The 17,209-nt window shown below is 37.3% G+C and overlaps 1 protein-coding gene across 2 annotated transcripts in view; it reads left to right on the plus strand.

Moving 5' to 3' along the window:
- Positions 1 to 2,117: 2,117 nt before the first annotated feature.
- The window catches only part of pkn2b (protein kinase N2b), a 32,537-nt gene continuing 17,445 nt past the window's right edge, over positions 2,118 to 17,209 (plus strand). For both annotated transcript variants that reach the window (XM_056750159.1, XM_056750160.1), the window contains exon 1: positions 2,118 to 2,520. In XM_056750159.1, the coding sequence (XP_056606137.1) occupies positions 2,500 to 2,520 (21 nt within the window). In that variant the 5' untranslated portion in view covers positions 2,118 to 2,499. The remainder of the gene's footprint in view (positions 2,521 to 17,209) is intronic.

The following is a 17,209-nucleotide window of genomic DNA, read 5'->3' on the forward strand; positions in this document are numbered from 1 at the left end:
TATGTGTGGTCAAACCTAATGCCCAATTTTACGTCTTGACAGGAAAACAAAATTCTTCTTGATCTCCATTCTCCTTTTAGCTGAGCGTGATTGGAGTTGATGATCTTTGTCTGTTAGTGCACGGTTCCCTTTTTCTTTGTATTACCACTACTTCTGCTAAAGTATGCTGCTATCTATTAAACTGGGTTCTGTTAGGGATATTATTCATTAGAGGATGTCTGCTGTGCGGTGACAATCAGGCTTTGAGTCTTCCAATATATTGTTCCTATGTAATTGGTATATATAAACGGCTTTGTCAGCAACAAGAAAAACCTCCAAGAGCTCCACCTTATGGTGTAAGCGGGCAAAAGCAATGTATTATCAACCAAATTATCATCAACCATCCCAACCTTATTTATTGGTAATTTTTAAAATAACTTAAGGGTAGCTTAATACCAATGTTAACTTTTTAATATAATTTAAATCTTTTTTTTTAATTAGCTCATTATGTTGCTTTTTCAAGGCCTTTCACAGAGGTGGATTATCTATGATGTACACCATAGTGTAAGAGAAATATGTAGTTGGCTATATAACCTATACAGTCGGGGATTACAAACATTTTAGCCTAATTGCTATGCAATTGCTGCTTGTTTATTAAAAAACGTGCTAATGTTATCTAATCATTGAAATATCACAGTTAACCACTAGATGGCGTCAAATGCGTAGCAATAGTCAGATGTAAGCAGCTCGTTCTCCATTGGGAATTCACCAAAATGAATATGTTGGATTTTTATCCAATCCTCGTCCGACTGCACAGTTTAAGAAGGGCCTGATGACGTCAAGTTTAGCATGCAATGTATCTGTCAAGCAATCATTCAAACAATTAGCCAACAAAAAAACTTTTGTCGGTCTGAATTGATAGTTTCAAGAGAACGACCAACATTCCATTAAAGACAGTTTGATTAAGCAGCTCTCAGTTCTGTCAGGGTTTAAATTATACTTTGAATTAAATTTTTAAATAACACCTTTTCAGTTTTACTTTATGTACAGAATAAGGATGTGAACAGTGATGAGAAACCGTGACGTGAGCGTTTTTTGAATATCAGCACTATAATGCATCTCTAAATTCTTTAGACATGAGTCATGACTCACTGCCAACCTGCTCCCACAGCAATACAGATGCACGAATCAGTTTCTATTAGCTCAAAGACTGGTTTGCTATACAAATCTATCTGTGTGTGGTTTAAAAGCCCACCACATGTCATTTACATTAGTTTTTTACATTCTCTTTACTCAATTTACTACATTCTCTACATAATTCTCCACATAGCAGAACCGTTTGTTTCTTCATTCATTGGACTAATAGAAGATTATCATGTTTGATAGAGAAACACATGGTCTAACACAGGAAGCCCAATTGTTACCACAGGATGTTTCTAGCTTTTTGGGTCTTTGGGAGTTGGGGAGTCAAAGAACCAATAGTAGTTAAAACAGGAGATGACTCCCCATGGTATGAATCAAATTCAAGCCAAAGAAAAAAAAAAGAAAATGAGAAATAAACCGATTCATGAGCTCTGACTGAGTTGGAATACTTTGTTTTCTATATAAAACAACTTAACTAAAGTGTCACAGAGGGAACCTTAAACCTGACCTTAACTTACTTCATTAAAAGCACAGAAAAAGGGGAAGAAACGTGAAAAGTACCTTTACACATCAAGCTCACAGAGCTCACAGTGTGTCTAATTATTTCTGTGCAGCTGTCAAACCAAGCTGCAAAACCTTTATACACTGTTTATGAGTCGTAGTTCCTTATATGTAGCCCTATAAATAACTTTACATTTTATAAATTAATAATGTTACAATTAAAAACTAGACCTTAAATTTCAGAAAAAAACATGGAGCGCCGCCCTTTATTAGTCTTTTGGACGAAGAATATAATTTATACATTTCTTCTACCATGTCCGTTACAGCACGAAATTATGTCATTAGCCTATAGTGTGTGCTATTTTGGTGTAACCTGATACGATGTTTAGTAAATATACAGGAATTGTTTAAACTCTATATTTGGCAGTATGTATGGACACTCATGGGAAAATGCTCGCTTAGAGTTTCTGATCACATGACTGGAAGTGCAGGATTTGACTCCAGCTGGGAGAGGAGAGGAGAGGAGAAGAGCGTGTTCAACAATACATGCATTCAAAACACTCGCCTTTCTACATATCGATGCGTGGATCTGTGACGGGAAATATACTTTTACTTTTTCAATTCGTGATACTTTTAGAGCTTTTATACTACTGTTTTTAAACAAGAACTTTAAACCAGGATATTTTGTGGTAGCGTCATGGGAATTGGGAAGTTTACCGGCTAAGCTACGGAATGAGTCGTGGATCTCATGTTTTTACTTCGGGATCGGGAAGAAATAAGAGCTCGTTTGAGGAGAAGTGGAGACGTTTAACTTCTAGCATTGACATTCCTCCTGTCTGCTCTTTTGAGTGTGATTGAAAGTTATTAAGAGGCAAGATGGCGGCCGATCCCGTGCAGGTAAGACAATGATTTTTCCCATAATTTGCTAAACACTCTGCTTGACGTCATAAACAAACGCTTTGATCGCGATACCTAACTTTTTATCTCGCACAACTTGCAATATGTATCTCCTTTCTTGAGGAGTCGGTACTGACTTTTCACGATATCTGAAAGGGTTAAATGTGGCCTAGAAATAATGACACAGACCAACTGTTGCTTCAGTCCCAGCACATAGTTGATCTCTCCACAATTAACATGAACGTGAATTGTATTATACGCATTATTACATCATAGTCTTTTAAGGTAGTTGCATTGAGACCAGCCGTTGTAATGAGTGATCACATTTCTTCGTGCTTTGGTCTTTTTGTGTTTGTTCGCGCATTGTAATAACGTAACTTTTAGAACTGATTCGGCTTCAAGTGTTACTTTGCTTCCACTTCAAACTGTATATTTATAATGTTCTGACTGATTAAAAACCGGAATAAATGTGTCATAAAAAAACGTGTCTAGATATTGCACATGGAGAAGCAGAGCCCCTCTCTTGTGTCTGTGAGGGGAAAATCTGGAGTAAAAATCTATTTTTAGTAACATATCCTGGACTATTCCACCCTGGCAACTCCCTGAAACACTGTTGAATATAATGCAAGACAATGCCAGTTTTGCCAATGCATTAAAGCTCAGTGTAAACGTTTTTTTTTTAATAGGACTTCATAGTCCTGTTCAATGTACACGTATAAGTATGTATTTATTCCTGGGTGCCAGCCCTAACATAACCCTAACCTATATTAAAGGGGTGGTGCCACAGTTTTTCATGTATTCTGACTTCTTTGAATGTTAAACCTGCAGGCTTCTCATGCTTGACATGGTCAACTTGAAGATTTGTCAACGTTTTCGCGTCGGTAGACACGCCCATCCAGTCGCCCAACCACTGCTCTAAAGATCAGACTGAAAATGTGACTGACAGACTAAATTCATCGGCTTATAGCTCCATAGTCATTTTCAAGAATATAAAGTGTAAATTATGTTCAGGATTATCAATATGTATAACGAAAAGGTATGAATATACATATAATCATGCAGAAACGACCTGAATAGGACAGTCGAATCCCTAAAGATCAGACTATAAACGTGACTGGTGGTATAAGCTATAAGTCTGCTTAAGTAGGCCTATTAGACGAGAATTTATAGAATTGCACTCAAGTTCTATTAGACTTGTATGCCTGGTAAAATATAATGAATTCGTCATTAAATCTCAAGTTAAGGGTAACACAAACACTTAGGGAAGTTTCAAATTAGCACTTTTGGTGCTTACCTGGGTTCGGAAGACAGCGTTTAATTTGTTGCCGTTAACTTTTGATACGTTCATGAATGTACACCGGTCTGTTACTGCGGAGACATTTCCAAGCCTCTAAAGATTACGCGGCACTAAACGAAACGTGATTGGTTGATTTAACCGTCAGTCATATGAACAGAACAGCCAAACTTGATATTTCGTGTTTTACTATCGCTCGTGTTGGCGGGCTAGTTCTTTCGCCTTACCAAGCTGTTCCGGGAGAGTTGCCCAAAAAAAGGATTAGGATCCCCGTTACGAAAAAGGGATCCAGACTTATAAAATCTTTCCGAAACAAGTTGGAGCGCTGTTGTGATGCGCCGCCTTCACGCAATGACCTGTATCGGGGATTGGGCGTGACCTGGTGGAAATGCATTTTCAAGGCCACATTGAATTTTGCAACACCCAACTAAATTAAAATGTGTAAATTAAAATGCAATCCCAAATTTTCAACCAGTTAATTTTAATGCATTTAGGGAAAATAACATTAGAATTTTAATTTTGCTGCAGTTTTGTTTGACTGTCTTAAACATATAATCAATCCGGGAATGCATTTTGATTTTAATTTTGCAACTTAAAGAGCGTTAAAAACATTCATTTAAATAACATTAAAACTAGTGGAGGAACTGTCAAATATAATTGATATATTTGAATTTTTATTCAAATTTTGCACTTAATGTTGCACATATGTTATTTAAAATGTATATTTTATATACTGCATTGCCATTTTGCGTATTGCATTTCAAATTGAAAATGGCAACCAATATGCTTCCATATTTTTCCACTCCCTACGTCCATGATAAGCATGAAAAGCCAGCACGTTTAACATTGTCAAGAACTCCAGAATGCATGAAACCGTGTTAAGTTCCCCTTTTTAAAGATCAGTGTCAAACAGTCTTCCATAGCCAGCAGTCCACAAAATATCTTTTTTGTTTAGCTTTCGAAAATAATTTCATTGTAGACGATTTAAAACTTAAAGATGCTTTGTTTGTCTCACCTACTTTTAAAATTGCATTGAAAGGATCATTGTAGCACATGCCTTAAAGAGTACTTAGCATATGTTTTTTTAGGTCCTATCTTGGTTTATGGAGTATCCAAAAACAAGTTTATGTACATACAATGTGTAAAAACACTATAATGTCGTAATAATAGGCAGTTATTCGTACCTTACTTCTTGACTGACTCTCAAATGATTCGTTTGGCGATTCATCCGTCTAGGCCCCGCCTACCCGCTAACCTTTTGTCATGTGATGGTCAGATGGTGTAGTCTGTTGTTATTGGTCAAACGCGTTCATCATTTGTCGCAAATGGAACCCCCCTACCATCATTACAGGATTACGGTTACATGTGGTTGAATGTCATGTATATTATATGTGTAGCTAGAGATTGCGGCCAATTTGAGCCCGAGTCTAGAAGACGCTAATCCACAACAAACTCCACCACGACTGGACCAGGATGTTTGTCAGTGGCAAGTGACAACTCTTGTCATAAAAACTCCCAGTGTGACAACATGCATGTTGTACTTTTGCTCATCAATGAAATCAAATATTATTTTTCTTAAAATACTGTTAATACGTAAGTCATACTATTATTTCGTCTTAACTGTGCGTTGTCATGGTACATAGAGCATTTCAGAAAGTCGATGTTATGAAAAATTATATATAGGAAACCCAAATATATCTATATAGGTGCACGTGCGGCAAATGTGTCAAAATGCAAAGTTAATAGCAAGATAAACAAACTGTAACACCCCAGAAATAACAGTACATGCTGATGTTAGCGTTATATGCATTAGCTATAAGAAACAAGAAAATATTTCTTGAAGTTAAGACAAAAATCAAGTCACATTTACAGGTTGGGATTCCGTGGAGCTAACAGGTCCAAATAGAGTTTGTATTGTCCCCTCTTTCAAGGATCGTCGTTTCACATACCCTGCAGTGAACGTGCCAAGATTATTAAACCAATCTTCGGTTAAATGACGTGCACACAGTACAAGCCTTGTGTTATACTCCTTTGGTATCGTTGGAAAAATGAATTGTAACCATTTCGCCCTCAGATGTTCTTCCTTTTGGTAGTTGAAATAAGACCAACTTAGTGTCACACCGTAGAACACAGGCTCTAGACATGATACACACTCATCGCGAACGAGTGACAGTGTTTGAGGGAGGAGAGATAAGTTTTCGCGGCAGTCTCAGCAAAACGTAGGCGGGGACTATGTCTAGTGATGTAGATATGCGGGTGGACTATTCCACGTATCGTTTGTGTGATTCAGAGTCGACTCCCATTTTTATAAGCAAATAACTTTGTTATTTATTCACATTCAGACTTACAACTTGGCAGACAGCTTACTTTCAAACACGGCAACAGAACAGACTGGATGAAATGTCCTTTTCATGATCTCATGCTACGTACTCCTTAAGAGTGTGCATCAGGCAGAGTTTTATTGGTTCCTGAGTACTTAAGCTACACACTTACGTTTCATTGTATCTCTGCTGTAGACCTTTCATTTACTGGCAATTAATACAAAGCTAGGGATGGGTATTTAAAGAAAAATTATATTCGATATTCGCTGGAAAATTGCACCACTCCACCGCATGCACGCATGTAGGCTGCAAACACGCATGCATAGGCTACATATACATAGAGAGAGAGATACCATTCATGCTTTTCATCTGCATGATGACAAACTGTTTAATTCATTAGGGAATAAGCCATCTTAACTCAAGCCATAAAGTAATTTTAGGATAACATGCTGAATCATATGAATATAATAAATATAACCAAATGATTGAACATATTATGAACAGCCTGAAAAATGGCTCCTTCAGTATCAGCTGATCGGAAGCATGTCTATAGCGATCATCTTAGTGATAGTAAAACTGGTTTTGTATGATGTTTTGAAACGTTGCTGCAAATTCAGCAGGTTAAATTTCACCAAAGTGCACTAGTCTTCAGTGATAATTTCAAAATGACAGTATGACTAATATAATTTTCAATATCATGCCTAATATCTAACATCATGTGTTGTCATTTTAAAGGAATGGTTCTCGTGACTAAAATATTGCTTGGGTCATTTGAATTACTTTAATTGATCTACCTGCTTTTTGGAGCAAGTCATGGAGCAATGTCACGTTTACCCCATATAAGAAGATAACATGATGGCATTTTAATTTAAGATCAAATGATGAAAGTAGTCATATATATCTAGGTTGTAAGCAGGCTGAGTAAGTTATGAGAGAATTTTCAGAGAGCTGTGACTATTTCTTTCACTTGGTAAGTCACATGACAAATAAGAATGTGTGCTTCAGTTCAGACTAGCTTTATAAAGCACACTGTACAAAGTTTCCAAAGTAACTCTGACATGGGGCTTTCTTGGCTTATGTTTGCTGTGAATCTGAGAAAACTGCAGTTACTAAAGGTAATACAGCAAATAAGTACTAAGGCGTTCTTCTACTTGCTGAGTGTCTACCACTAGGAGTGTCTTCTACTGCAGTGGGTTGAAGGGGTCATGGTAAATCCATAATAGGATAAGCTTTGAGATAAAACTGAAAGGGTGATACTCAAGAGCCTTATTGGCTCTGAGCTCATTCATGACTCTGCAGTGGGTGGAGTCTTGGAGAAGAAAGCTAGTTGATGTCACTGAGGCCCAGCACAGTCCTACAGACAACATCTTGAAACTGTTCTCTTAACCAATTTCATTTTTTGTTGGTAAATTCACAAATCTTGTACAGAAAATTGGTTGAAAAGTAATTTTGACCATAGCATCTTATAATCCATGTGGCAACATGCTGGGAGTTTGTTTGTTACGCAATGTTGCTGCTGTGTTCCCCCTGTGTACGAGTAGATTTATCTCACAGCCAGGTTCTCCTTCACAGGGTGGGGTATTTATTGGAGGAGCAAGACCCAGGAAAACATATCAACAAACATGTCCTCAGTCCTTTTCTTCTCTTGTTCTGGCATCCTTCCCATAAATTCCCCACCCCACTCAACACCAAGCTTTTGCAACAAAATTTTCTGGCAAGTCTTGTGTAAATGAACAGTTTCCCTAAAAATAAAAATGTTGTCATTGTTTACTCATCCTCTTATATTTTTCTATGCGTTGGAACGGACTGGAGTGTGTTGTGCTCGCTGTTTTCCATGTAATTACAATGAATAGAGACTTAGGTAAAAGTAGTCTGTGTGACAAGTGCTTTAAATTTTAAGCCTAATGAATTGTGTATCTTTATGTAAAGGGCTCACAAAAGGTTTTGCCTTTACCTATACACGGTTATGATGATACATTCATGCTAATTTTGCTTACAATACCAACGCCCAATTCATTGTTTTCTATTTAAAAGAGCACCAGATACTCTTTAACTCTTTAATCCCTCCTTTGTGTTCAACAGAAGAGTGCAAGTCGTGTGGGATTGAAAACCACATGCATCATTATGTAATTAATTACATTATGCACCATTATGTAAATTTTGACGGATAACGATATCTTAGGGCTGGGCGATATACCGGTTCATACTGAATACCGGTGTGTGTTTTTGTTATGATATGAATTTTTTTATATACCGCATTACCGGTGTATGTCGCTTAAACAACGTGTGGAAAAATACCGCCATGTACCGGGAAACTGGTATAAATCGGGTAAACACAGTTATATAAATTTTTGGTCATACCTCCTAGCCATACGATACCTGATAATTCTTTAATGTTGGTAGCCAAAAAAGAATCTATTGGCCAATATACAGTTTTTTTTCTAAGCCTGGAACAAAAAGTGTACAACTCCTTTTATTCTAGACTGCTGAAAACAGGGAAACATTTAGTTCTTTATTTTTGAAAATCATGTACCAAGCATACTGTACATTTGTTAAAGATTGCGTATCACAGGCAGTTTCTGGCAATCTTATTTTATTCTTAGTGCCTATACAGTAGTATTATTCTCTACCATTATTTCTGGAAAATCACGAGCTGCTAGAGGTGGGACTAGTGGGGAGAATGGGATGGAACTACAGCACGAGCAAGCAACACATCATCACATTCATCAACATCCCTTCGTGTTTTGCACATTGGCAACTAACACAGACATATGACTTAGTTTGACTTACCGCGTACAGTTCATGTCCGCCATCATTAAGCACTGGGACTGCGCCATCTATCAGTTTCAAACGATCTCTAAATCCAGCATTATATCCACCATTTATATAACATCCATAACTGGAATGCCGTGAACAATCGGACACACCTAAACTTCACTATCACAAGAGAAACGAGCTGCAGCACAGCCCATCTTGACGCAGCGCAGATAAACTTGATGGTAAGCAGGTCTCGTTCGTTGGTCGGCTTGTCGGCATCTTTCTTTTGCCTTGCTTAGAGCCATTGAGAGAAAGAGTCGCGTCTTCTTTTACTCCAATGGAACAGTTTTTTCAGTTTCTATAGTTCCCGGAAGTAACTAGTTCCGCATGGAGCTGCGACTAAACAGACCAACTGAGGTTAAACTTTAACCCATTTAAAGACTAAAGCCATTTAATGAATTAGCATTTTAAGAGAAAACATAACTTCCTGGGACTATCTGAAGGCCCCATGAATCACGTGACGCTCCAGCGTTTTGTACTTCCTTTGGAAGAAACAAGTTTAAGTGCTGGGGGAGTGTATCTATTACAGAAATAAGATGTCGTTCGTCCAACTAATTTTTTAACAATTTGACCATTTTAATTATGAGAAGCCAGCACGTTTAACAGTGTAAAGAAGTCAGAATGCGTGACATAGCAGGATATCCCGTCTTAAAGATTATTTTCTTGTATTTGCTTATATTGTTTATTTTATAAACAAATCAGGACTGTGAGGTCACTAAATATTATGAGATTGCAACGGTTTCGTTTGTGTTTATGAGCAGCTTGTCCGGGAAGCACTACTCTTTGATTAATCGGTTGTGCTGCCCAATCTTAACTCACTATGAGTTTGAGATACTTATGATGTGCATTTGAAAATGAAACATCCGTCAAACATCATCATTATAAATATGCTTTATTATCATGAAAATACCTGAGAAGGCTTGAAAAACAGTGATAGAAACTAGGGGTGGAATTGTTTGGTCCCTCACAATTCGATTCATAATCGATACTAAGGGTCACAATTCAATTCAGAATCGTTTCTTTATGTACTATTTAACATATTTACGATGTTATCGCATCACGTTTGCGCTCCCAGTCGGACTAGGGTTGGGGCTAACTACTCTAACAGCTGTCACATATTGTATTTTAAAACAACCGAGTGCCCAGTAAAGCCATTCTCATTGACGTATTCTGCTGTCAGACATTAAAACAAGTACATAATAGTAAACCGTTCACCGCTATGCAGCAGTATGCCACAGAACTGACAAAGAACCGGCAACTTAGAAGAACAAGATGAATCCCTCTACAAGCACTTTTGCAACCATTTAAACTGAGACACTGTGATTTGATTTATTACAAATTTGGCTCTTTCTACTTTTGATGAGATGTCTTTAGATTGTTTCGGTGTAACGTATATTCTACATGCTGCGATGCGTCTGTACATCCCCTTCAACGGCATACATAGCATATATAACGTTTTCTCTGTTCCAGATCCCTCAGTTAGCCTACTAATCATCATGACGTTCTCTTTCCTGTCTTGTATATGTTCATATACTGTCAAATGCACACGCTGTTATGTCAAAAACAAAAAAGTAAACATAAGCACAGTCCGTTTTGTTTTAAATGTATATCTGCTTCAAAAAAATAATTTGCCTTAAAATGACCATAGCCTGTGTCATCTGTGTCACATATTAGTGAGAAAATGAAACTTTTGTAGCTTTATTTAGATTCATTGCATATTTATTTTATACAGTGAAGATGGTGTGCAGTGTTTTATTTTTATTGATCGTTCAGTTTTCATCTTGAGTGCTGCACCTCTCTTGCAGTTGACTTCCGCCTTGTTTGTTCCAAAGACATCTCGTTGTTATTATTAGGGCTGGTCCGAATACCATTTTTGAAGCTTCTGATTGATAATTGATAATGATGGAAAGTACGCGTTATAACATTATCATGCGATATAGGCTTTAGCGTGAATGTTCATGTTCATATGCCCAGGTAGTCAGTAACAGTGACAGAATTTTGGAAGCTGTTTTGTTCTGTCATTTGAAAGTGCTGCTGTTTTTTGCCGTTCGCTGCACAGATGGACCAAGAGAAAAACAAGCTGTGTCGGCAAAGCAAAACCTCTAGCTCGCGAGGCAGTACCTGTGTTTGATTTTCCTAACGCAGGGCACAACTTAATATAATCCATACCATTAGTACTAATCATCAAATTATTAATTGCTCTTATTTTGTTTTGACAACATAAGCAGATCTGCACAACCTGCACATAAAGTTGAACACATAATAAATTAAACTAGCATTTTAGTAGGCATACTTCTTACAGAACTTCTGTGATTTTTCAAACTTGATGTGATGTTGTGGTATGCCCAGTTTCAAATTGCGTATTTTGCATGATTTGTCAGTTTCAGTTTGAGTGCGTAGAACTTTTGCATTCATGCTTGATTCATGGGTTTTATCAGATTTGTTGTAAGGGCTCTACCCCCTATTTTGCATACGGGGAGGAGAGCAGAAGCTCATTTGCATTTAAAGAAGCACACACAAAAATGGTGCGCTTTCCATTGCAACCTCAAATGGCCTTGTTCAACGTCGTATGACGAAAGTTCTGTGGTGTATTTTGAACTGAAACTTTACAGACACATTCTCAGAATACTACTGATTATTTTTACATTGCAGAAAACATCTGGGATTGCGACCCTTTAAATAAAGACAGGCACAGGTGGCGCGCATGTGGTTCAACGCACTCTCTTCATTCGCCAGCATCACCACGAGAGAGCAAGCTTACATCCCGAGGACTTTTGGAGAAATTAGCGTGCCATTCATTTTTGAATGCTTTTGAGATGTTACTGATCCGCTCCGAGCAGGGTCGCATCAACCTGTACAACCCCATAATCAATCACAGTCTTTGCAGTTAGAAAATCACATTTTATCACATCGCGATTTAATCGCAAAGGCAAATAATCGTTCAGCCCTAATACTAATAGAAGAACTCCTGACTCCAGAAAGCTTTAAATAAAAGTAGAAAACAACGAACCGTGCTTCAAGGTGCTTTCCTAGTAGTATTCCTGTGCTCCTAAACCTTCTAACAAACATCCTCCTCATGCTGTAATCAAAGATCTGTACTTGCAGTATGAGAGTAACAAAGATGTCTGCTGTGGATACATGTAAAGAACTGATCTAAAGGGAGCCTCAAGGCAGCTGGAATTGCAGCGTGTCTGGTGTATTTGGCCTTCGTTAGAGTCGCCGTCATTCAGCTGCAGCTTAACTAACTGCTTATCCGACATCAAGCTTAGCTGAAGTGAGACTTGCTGCTGCCAAAACTAGCTGTACATGCTGTACTGATTTCCACAAGGCTGCCCTTGTTGGAAAATCTCTGTGGTGCATTATCATTTTACCTTTTGAGTGGGAATGGAGGTTTCAGGATAGTCTGGACTGAAGTTTGAGGGGGGGATTTTTTTTCCTATTAAGACCAAAAAATGTTGGGATCTGTGTGTGCGGCTGGAATTGTCCATATTTTGGTAAGAAACTGTGGGTTTTTTTTTACATTTTAATAGAAGTATGAATAATACACTCTCAAAATGGATGTTGATTTTAACACAGTATTTTGTTATTTAATTATCATATTATGTGTTACTCTCATCACACGTCGGTGTTAAAAGTAACACAAAACGTGATGTCCCAAGAAATAACATGTGGTGTTTTTAGAGTTTCCAGTCTTATATTGAAATCTGGTTTACAATTAATGCGTTTAAATGCACATACTTACTCTGATTATGCTACAAGTTAGTTCATGTAAACTCCTAAAATGGTTTTCTTTTATCTGGAAAAGCTCTTAATCGGCATAAGCAAAACCCGCTCAGCAGAGGTAGTTTTTTGCCCAGTTTTGTTTATGTGCGCATGTCTGATAACGCAATAGTTAAAGTCCCAAATAGAAGTAAAGGTAACGCATTAAAGTCCACTCTCGAATCATGCAGTTGATGTGGTAACAACAAAATAAAGAACTATTGTCGCATTTTCAGATACTGCGGACACGAGTACAGATAACATACAGATAATATAAAAAATACAGATTCTGACTGATTTACTGCGGCATTTTTAATTACTAGACGGACTATCAATGGTGATGTCACTGTACGCGAGAAACCTGCCAAGTCTTAAATTTCCTTGTAAATGCGTTAGTTCTGCGTAGCAGGTTTAATGATATGCATGTTAACTTTTTCCCCGCCAAAGACGAGTTTTTACGGCAATCAGTGTTTGTACTGTTGTACAGCAGGTGGCGCTATTACACACCTTTGGGAAAAAGTACAGAATCCCAGAACCTAGAACGTATATGTTTTAGCGGTTTTTAATGATTTTAATGTTTTTTTGAGTGTAGTCTGGACGTAATCTTTGAAAAAAAACGTTAAATACCTCAGCTGTTTAATCAAAATTATGCCTTTTTGAAGAAACCTACCCAGATCTACGGAGTGATAAAAATCGAACAAATGAAGATCGAAGAAAACGGTTTATTTTGTTTAAAAGCTGAGACTGTTCTTTCATTTGACATATTGTTTGTCCATATATTCTTTACAGAAAATGTACTGTAAACCATTAAAGATGGGTGAAAATGAAAAAAAAAACGCTGGCGTAGGCTGGCAACTTTTTTTAATAGATATTAATAGAAACTTTAATTTTGATAGATATATTTTATGCATTTAAACGCACTCGGTGTGATCAAATTTGTATCTTTGTGTTTTTACAGTAGTGTTTGTTAGGGCTGGGTATCAATTCAAATGTTCCGATTCGATTTTGATTCTCAAGCTCTTGATTTAATTAGATTCTCGATTCACATTTTGTGATTCACATTTGTGACGTCATCCTCATTCATAGTTTGAGTTGCAATTCAGATTCGTTTCGCTTCTATTCTCTAAACATTCTGAATTTTAAAACGGCTTGTTGCCCAAAAAAGCTGTTCTCATTGACATATTTTCTGTTTCTGTTGTCAGATGATTCTGTTTGTCACCATCTGACAAAATCACCACACACACGTGAAAGAGGAGTAGCATTGGCTACAACAAAGTGCAGGGCCTCTATCTATGTAATCATGCTCTAATTTAAAGAACGAACTCTGTTCATGTTTATATGTCCAAAGAGTGAACATAACAGTGACAGGTGTTTGGAAATGGCATTTTCTATTAATTTATTCACAAATCTTTTATTCATATGTAAACTAATAGTCTCCCATTGCTGAAAAAAAATATTGCAAAATATTTATATATAAATATAAACAGTAATTATTGTTATGAAAATACCTAGTTGCAATAACAGTTAGGTGAAGTATCACAATAATGTTGAATATGTTTTATGTGTTTTTTACACTAAAGACTGTAGCTTTACTATTTATGGACTGTAGCACTTTAAAGCCTGTGGTGACCTTCCGGAGGTTTATATTACCCTTTTTGTCAGGAAGCCTCTAGTTAAAATCACCCAGCATGGCTTTTTTCGCTTTGTGTGGCCACATGTAGCTGATTTGAAGCAGTTGGACTCCTTAGTGAGTGATCTGTGTGTTTTGACCCCACCCTGCTGATAACACGCACTCTGAATGCCAAACCCCATGTTTGCTAAATGTCCATAAATCTTCTTCAGAAGGGGTCTCCTCATTCACTGCGCAAGCTTGTTTGTGTGAACTCTGGGAACTCTAGGCCACACTTCTCTACTAAGGAGACTGTGCACTAAACCGACCTGCTGTTGAAAAGGATTTTCTAATGAGCTTTAAAGGAAGTTTTTACCTAATGTACCCAAAGGCAATGCTTAAATTTCTTGCAAAAACTGTCCTTAAATCTGTAAATAACTTGACAATAAATAATATTAGAGATGCACTGATATATCAGCCAATAATCTGTAACGGTCAATACACCAATTTTAAAGAAAAACAGACGATGATCAGGCCTGATATATCTCGTCAATCAAAAGAGAACAGGAACATACAATGAAATTGTGCTTATGTTTCAGGGCTCCAGACTGCGATTAAATGCATTATGCTACCAATTTTTGACAGCTTGAACATGTACTCGCACATGTGGGACCCCCAAATTTGAAATTTCTCCTAGTTGAAGGGCTCCAGACTGCGACTAAATGGTCACATTTTGCGACCAGATTTCAAGACAGCGCAAGCATTTTTTTTACAAGTACTGGCGCATGTGCGACCTGCAAATTTGGAATTTCTTCTAGTTTTTATTTCATGCGGAAAGATAATCAACTGCGCATCAGTGCGTGGGTCACTCACGTGTCACTGATGTTTCCCGCTAACGCGGACGCAACTTTACACACCCAACGTGCTACTACTGATTTCTTGAGCCCGTGGACAAACAGGCTCCTTTATTTTATATAGTAGATGTTTCAAACAAAACTTACCGCGGAGGAGTTCAGGAGAAGTAATTTATTTGTGGATTACTTGACATCGCGGAATCATTTCAAATCTGTTCACAGCAAGAAGGAACGACAGGCAATTTTTTTTAGGTTTCATTTGACGTTGCGTGCTGTGAACATGATGTCCTTAAAACACAATAAAATCATTGTAAGAACATAACGCGAAGCTTCCATTTTGCTTTCATGTGTTATACTTTAAACAATTAAATTACATACTTTTGGAGAAGCACAATTTCTGTTGGTTCAAACGAATTCAGATTACAGTCTCTCTATTTAGCACCAATCAATAACGAAGCTGCTCTGTAGACACTGCTCTTTTAAATATGCAGAACCAAATCTGCTGTCAGTAATACAGTTATTTTGGGGAAAATGTGAATAAATGCATTGCTGAATGATTTAAGGTGTGCCCCTGAAATTGTTTGCATGCGCTCCTAAATATTTCATTCAGGGACTACAGTGCTCCTAGGAAAAATAGTTAGTCTGGAGGCCTGAGTTGTTATTTCATGTGTAAAGACGAAAAGAACGCAACCCGCCACCAGTGCAGCCTGTGTGTGATAGTCAACTGCATGGGTCACTCACATGTTGATGTTTCCCCTGGACGTGCACAATCCAGTTTGTCATTGACAAGCTTTGTTAACACACACACAAACAACATGAGCCCATTACTACGAGTCGCTGTTTGCACGTAAGAAGCTAGTAACAACACCAGACCTTTCATTTAGCTTTAATGGGTGACACTGTTAACAAATATATATATATATCTCCTTTTTGACAAACACAATTTCTGTTGGTTTCAAATGAATTCAGATTACAGTCTCTCTATTTAGCACCAATCAATAACAAAGCTTCTCTGTAAACCCTGCCTCTTTTTAAATAAGCAGAACCAAGTCATCAAGTAGCTTATCTGTCAGTATCAGTAATACAGTTATTTTCTGGAAAATAATTGAGTTATTGGCTTGTTTGTTGATTTAAGGTGCGTGCCCCTACATGCATGCAATCCAAAAAAATTCAGTAAAGGTCCACAGTTCTCATAGTAAAAAAGTTAGTCTGGAGCCCTGTGTGTATAAACCCTTTTTTTTTAACTTCGCCAGGTCAGGACTCAGTAACTTTTTCTTTTAAAATTAAAATTTAGGAGCAAAGACAATTGAAGGTTAAAAAAAGAGACATTCATTTGGCGGCGTATAAAATGCACAAAGTATGGTAAAACGTGATAAACTAAGCTTATTGGTTATTATTAATTGTACCAAGGGGGCTGTTGAATGCTTCATTGTGATTGGCTGGCAAACATTCTAAGGTTGTGCATTGTTTTTCAGGAAGCGCACACCTATAAAGTAGTTCCAGAACTGTCAACCACGTTACATTTTCATAACACTGCGCCAAGGATAGCTGAATAACCTTATCATACTGTAACCTACTGTCCACCACAGAATACAGACAAACAGAAACATGCAGGGATTTTTTTGTATAAATATGCATAATTAATAACATTCTATTTGAGATCTACAAACGATGAAATCAATTTGCACATTAGTCTCTTTTGAACTTTGTGTCTTGCCTTTGTCACAGCCACCTCTCAACAAAAGAGGAAGCTCAGACGCAGTCAACTCTCAACCAAACAGTGTCATAACTTTTGAAAAGTGGTGGGGACAAAGACTACAAAAACGATACTTTAATAAATTGTTTCTGTTATAACTTCTTTTACTTATCCTTGGGGCTGTACCAGAATATTCGAGTATTCGAATATTCGTTCAGTGGGTTGGGCATTCGATTTTCAATTTTGAGTTTTGAATAAAGTCACGTAATATACATAGAGGCACATTTGGGAGTCATAGTTTTTAACTTGATTGTATTAAAATGAGATTAATAATGCTTA

Source organism: Triplophysa dalaica, chromosome 6 (assembly GCF_015846415.1).
Source record: "Triplophysa dalaica isolate WHDGS20190420 chromosome 6, ASM1584641v1, whole genome shotgun sequence".
Taxonomy (NCBI): Eukaryota; Metazoa; Chordata; class Actinopteri; order Cypriniformes; family Nemacheilidae; genus Triplophysa; species Triplophysa dalaica.